The 4,953-nt window shown below is 44.3% G+C and overlaps 1 protein-coding gene across 1 annotated transcript; it reads right to left on the reverse strand.

Moving 5' to 3' along the window:
• Positions 1-610: 610 nt before the first annotated feature.
• Positions 611-3,887, reverse strand: LOC147906126 (rho GTPase-activating protein 5-like). The gene is made up of 5 exons (XM_087376622.1): positions 2,722-3,887; positions 2,499-2,619; positions 2,237-2,356; positions 1,800-2,030; positions 611-1,689 (listed from the first exon to the last, which is right to left on the reverse strand). The coding sequence occupies exons 1-5, from the start codon at positions 3,156-3,158 to the stop codon at positions 1,279-1,281; spliced, it is 1,320 nt and encodes a 439-aa protein (XP_087232748.1). The 5' UTR covers positions 3,159-3,887; the 3' UTR covers positions 611-1,278.
• Between the last annotated feature and the right edge of the window lie 1,066 nt (positions 3,888-4,953).

Consider the following 4,953-nt stretch of genomic DNA (forward strand, 5'->3'; position numbering starts at 1 on the left):
GCGAACGACAATGTTCCTCAACTTATAACCTGAAGTGCTAGTTCCTAACATGCAAAACAAATTTTTCCTGGAGAGATTTGGTCCTCGGCCTAGCTGTAAATTGAACTCATCGGATTTTATCAAGCAAAAAAGGATTCAGACAGTGACATCTGGTTCTTCCGAAGTTGGAGGATTCAATCCTTTCAGCCAATTTTTGTCATGGCTTTACGTACAGCTTCGCCTTCAGGTAGACCCCCTAAATCTTACCCTTAACTTCAAAAACAATAAGTACAAACGTAGCACAGATTACTTTTTTAAGGATGCTATATCAATTTCCAAGTTTCTGAAAATAAATGAAGAAACTAGAAACACATGAACCAAGCAAGAGATTCTTATGCATACAGGAAAGCCTGCGTAACCTTATTTCCTGTAATATCTTGTTTGTAGGGTTGACTATATTCTAGTCTTAAATCGTAACATGGGCATAATGTAAGGATGGAGAATACAGAATCAGAGTGAGGGAGAAATGGGGATGGGGGGGCGCAGACAGAAGTCCTACTCAGTGAGCTGAGCTTACCCTGTCATCTTGTCTAAGTCAAAAACTACTGACAGTTTATTGATGCATTACAACACAGCCTTTGAAGTCTTCATACAGGCATATTGAGCCCAATTTTATTGGCAGAGCTTTAAATACCGTTACACTTTGCAGTGCCCCCAGGCCTGTGAAGGTTGAATACTCTAGACAGCAACAAAATACTCAGACAACAAAACTATTTACAAGAAACTTTCAGCAGATATTTTCCACAGGAATCAAGTGCCTCATGTCGGTAGGGTAGACTTAAGATCCATAAGGCCAAAGATGTACACCATGAGACCATTTTGACAAACTTCCACACTCAAGTTCTCCAGTAGGTTTAACAATTTCACTAGAAAACTCAGCATTTCCCTGAATGCTTCTTTTCTCCCTGAATATCAAAAGCTCGTTTCCTATAAATGTAAACCTTAATACTGAAGGTCCTTCACACTATGAGACAAAGTGAAGACTCTGTTAAATTCTACACTTAGACATGAAAAGAGGGGATCTGTAAGTATGGTACAGGTGAACAACGATGGCTGGAAATTGCTTTAATGGGCAATTTAACATGACTCATGATCTGTCAGGCCTGATGCCAAACTAACAGCCGTCTCAAGGTACAGCCCTTGGAAGGAAGCGTTCCATCACACCTTTTTCTTTCATTGGATTAGAGTCCTCAATAATAAGTACACAACAGTTGTTCCTTGCAAGACAACACCCTTATGTCACTTGCTCAAACTGAAAGAGGCCTGCCCATTCAGACGTGGCAATCGGCTGTCAACCACAAGATCATCTGCAATATCTCTGCCACTGAATCCTCTCAGAAATCTTTCTTCCACAGCCAGGATAGACTTTGCGTGTTCAGTCTCCTTCTCCAGACCACCCTCCAAAAGGAAACCATTGCAGATCAAAAACTTTCCATTTGCTTTTTCAATTGTTTCCTTTTTGGGAAAGGCCTTGACATATGGACCCTTACTGACTCTCTCTCGCTGATCTCCGTTTGATGGTCCAAAAGCAGTACCAGACTTGCACTCTAACAAAGCAGTTTCACGGTCCCGCAAAGTCTTCAAGATAAGAGTCTTCAGAAAATTCATAACTTGAACAGCATGCATCAATGCTGTCAATGGATCAGACATCTGCAAAACCAGACGGTCACAATTCAGAGAAATATTACTTGGGCATATCAAGGAGAATTACTCACTTTTTCAAAACAAAAAGCCTCAGAACACATTTATTTGCTTCGAACCTGGGTCATATTGGGGGCAAACACCATTGCAACATTACGAGCATTCATCTTATTGAAATCTTCCTCCTCAACAACGTCTGCCATCAAGTTCACAGCCCAATCCAATAACGCTCCTTGGGTAGGAGGTAATAACGTCACCAATTCAAGACATTGCTCCTCTGAATGACATTGTAACAAATCCTCGGGAGGAAGAGCATCCAGAACTCCGCTAGGCAATTCCCGAAGCCAAGCCTGAATTGGGAACATCATAAGACAGAAGTTGAAGCTTTAGTTCAAGAAGGATGAAACAGAAAACACGTCTTTGAATTTGTCTTCGTGGAAGATATTATAGCCCACTTCCAGAATTTTGTATAATAGGGTAGCAATTTAGCCGCAAAAACACTTTTTCTCTCAAACAATACTTAGATGCCTGATCTGAACATATTCTCAGAAACTACCTTGATAAGGCCTGCCAAACAGTGCACGTCAATATCCGCTGGCACAGTGCCCTTATTCAATTGGTCTCTCACATGCTCTTCCTTGCTGTTCTCTGGGTTTATTCTGAAGATGCCTTCCGCCTGGACCGAGCAAACAAGGGACATGAACTGCGAAGGTGAGATTTTCGTTCTTGAAAGCACTACGGAGAAAAGGTACAACATTTTACTTCGAAGGTGAGATTTCGTTCCTCAAAACATTACGGAGAAAAGCTAAACATTTTACTTTCAGGCCTCCTTGATCGTATAGGCGCTCCTGTAAAAGCAGCAAAATTGTAGGTACGCTATTGCCACGTCCGTCGAAAGAACACTGCATAGACTGTGGGGAAACCCCGAACACGCTAGCACTGCCAAAGAAACACGCAAAGATATAAGATTAAAGCGCCAAAATAGCTCAACCAACCGATATCGAAACCATAATTCCTCACACCATGACAACACGAATATACCTCGCACTAGGAACCCTTCTGGGCATCTCCACTTCAAATTCGACCGGCAACCCAAGAAATCCATTGAATCGATCAAAGGTCACATGCGTGACATGGCGAACATTAGTCGGCCACCCAATGTCCATCTTAATATCGTCCTGAGGCGTTTGGCATGTCAGACCAGACCTCCGAAATGCTGCAAGGAGTAGTGCAAGAACAGACAATTGTGCTTGAACTTGCTCATTTTCGACCATTTGGTCTTTCTGTCGCCTAGATAGCTGGTTCTCGGAATCAGTAGCACTACTCGTGCATCCTTTGCCGATGTGATCCACCAGCGTGGAGTGGATGGCAAATGGCGAATCGTCAGTATCTGCGTCTGTCGAAGTGCTTGGAAGATTTGTAAAATCCACCTCTGTGGCGCTGTGCCGGTAATCCTTGGACGAAAGAACTTCTGTCATTTCAAAGACCTTCGCCAACGGTTCGAATGCGCCTCCAAAACCTTGAGTACGTTTGTTAATTCTCCCGGGGCCCTCCAGCAAGAAGTTCACAGAATGGAACTCCAAGTCAGAGAAAAAAACAGTGGAATTGTTCGTCACCACCGAACGACGGAGCTCTTGATGAGGTGGAAATCTTCGATAGCAAATAGAGCAAGTATAAAGCCAGCTCCCCAGAGGAATTAAATAGTTCCCGCGCGAGATGTCCAGAGGTATCACGATGACCTCGATAAGCGCAGCGTAAGAACGCCGGCAGAAAGTCCGTGCGAAGTACTGAAGCTGGCAAGGATCGTTTCCTGACTGGAAAACTACAGAGGGAAGCTGGAAACAACAATCTTCACCCTGGAAGAGGTTGAGAAAGAAAATTGTGTTGAGGTTGACAAATACAAGGAGCGCATTTCGGAAAGAGGGGGGATGGCAACAAAAACGACAGACACCTTCCACCCACAAGGATGCTACTCAGTGCTTAGCTAGCAGAGTCCCTGGGGAAGGAAGACATAGTCACGGGAAGCCAGAGGGTGATGAATGAAAGATCGAAGCCACAGAAGGATGTCTGTTGGGAGGGCTGCAAAAGTACAAGGAATTCAAAAACAACGATAGTTGCTTGCTCAGAGCTTTATCTTCTTCTCTGGCAACTTCATGTGAAGAGGAAGCTTCCAACAACGCAAAAAAGCAGGAGGAGCAGCAGGCTGCGGGACAGGAAGGGCAGTTGAATGTATGGAAATATATGGATATCACCAAAAATTTGCAAGGGGGGGGGGGTAGAAATCAGGGGAGCAGAGAAGGGCAAGCTTGAGGAGATGGGCAATGGCAGAGCACCATTACAAGAGGCAGGGCACTCGTTGGCATGCAGGGGAATGGGGGCAGAGGCAGAGGAGGAGCTCATTCACCGAGGTGCTTGAGGAGAAGCAAAACGTGGGGGAGGGTGGGAAGATCTCTTGTGGGTTGTGCAGGGAAGAGACTCAAGACATAGCAGACAGGCTCTTTTGGGTAGTGCTGTCACTGCTGTGATGAACTGATGAACAACATTTCATGTCGTGAGCTGTTATGGAGTACACACACACACACTGTGTTTGTGAAAGTGAACTGTGAAGATTCATGAGACAGCCAAATATAGCACACTGCTTCGAGAGTTCAAGGCTCAAGCCTCGATAGAGAAACAGTTTTATTTAACAGAGTGGCCTCAACACAGTTATGGCAAGATGCAGCCCAAGCGGGCATGTGTATCAAGAGGGCAATCAGAGAACTGAAATTTGGGCCTGAACAGAGTGATGAAAGAAGGTAGCAGGGGAGGCCAAACAGGGGACACGTTTCAGAGCAGGAATGGAAGGGCTGAATTAGTAGTAGTAGTAGTACTAGTTAGTTAGTATCAGTAGTTATATATATCAAGAGAGGCGTTTTGTCAAATCACTTGAATTGAAATTGGGGGGAGAAGAGCTTACTTACAAGTTACCACACAGAGATGGAAAGATGGGAGCTAAATTAGGTCGTGGCCAAAATGGCAGTAATAGAACTAGTAGTAGTTGTAAGTTGTAACAGTAGAAAGAAGCCAGTCCATAAACAGAGGCGTTTTGTCAAGATGCTATCTATCTATCAGTCACTTGAATTGAAATTGGGGGGAAGAGCTTACAACACCCACATGTCACACCCCCACCCACCCATCCATCCATCCATCCCATCCAATCCCATCCATCCGTATGTGCATCATCCATCATCTGCAATGTGTATCCCATCATACTCTTTTCATCGTCCATGATCC

Source organism: Dipteris shenzhenensis, chromosome 1 (genome assembly GCF_047967505.1).
Source record: "Dipteris shenzhenensis isolate YYH24624 ecotype China chromosome 1, Dip_SZ_1.0, whole genome shotgun sequence".
Taxonomy (NCBI): domain Eukaryota; kingdom Viridiplantae; phylum Streptophyta; class Polypodiopsida; order Gleicheniales; family Dipteridaceae; genus Dipteris; species Dipteris shenzhenensis.

What these genes read in the sequence shown, in the direction of transcription:
- LOC147906126 (XM_087376622.1), bottom strand. Translation starts at nt 3,158, where the DNA reads ATGACAGAAGTTCTTTCGTCCAAGGATTACCGGCACAGCGCCACAGAG. An exon ending in AGAAGGGTTCCTAGTGCGAG is followed by an intron (nt 2,620 to 2,721) that starts GTATATTCGTGT and finishes TTTCTTTGGCAG; the next exon opens with TGCTAGCGTGTTCGGGGTTT. An exon ending in ACGATCAAGGAGGCCTGAAA is followed by an intron (nt 2,357 to 2,498) that starts GTAAAATGTTTA and finishes TGCTCGGTCCAG; the next exon opens with GCGGAAGGCATCTTCAGAAT.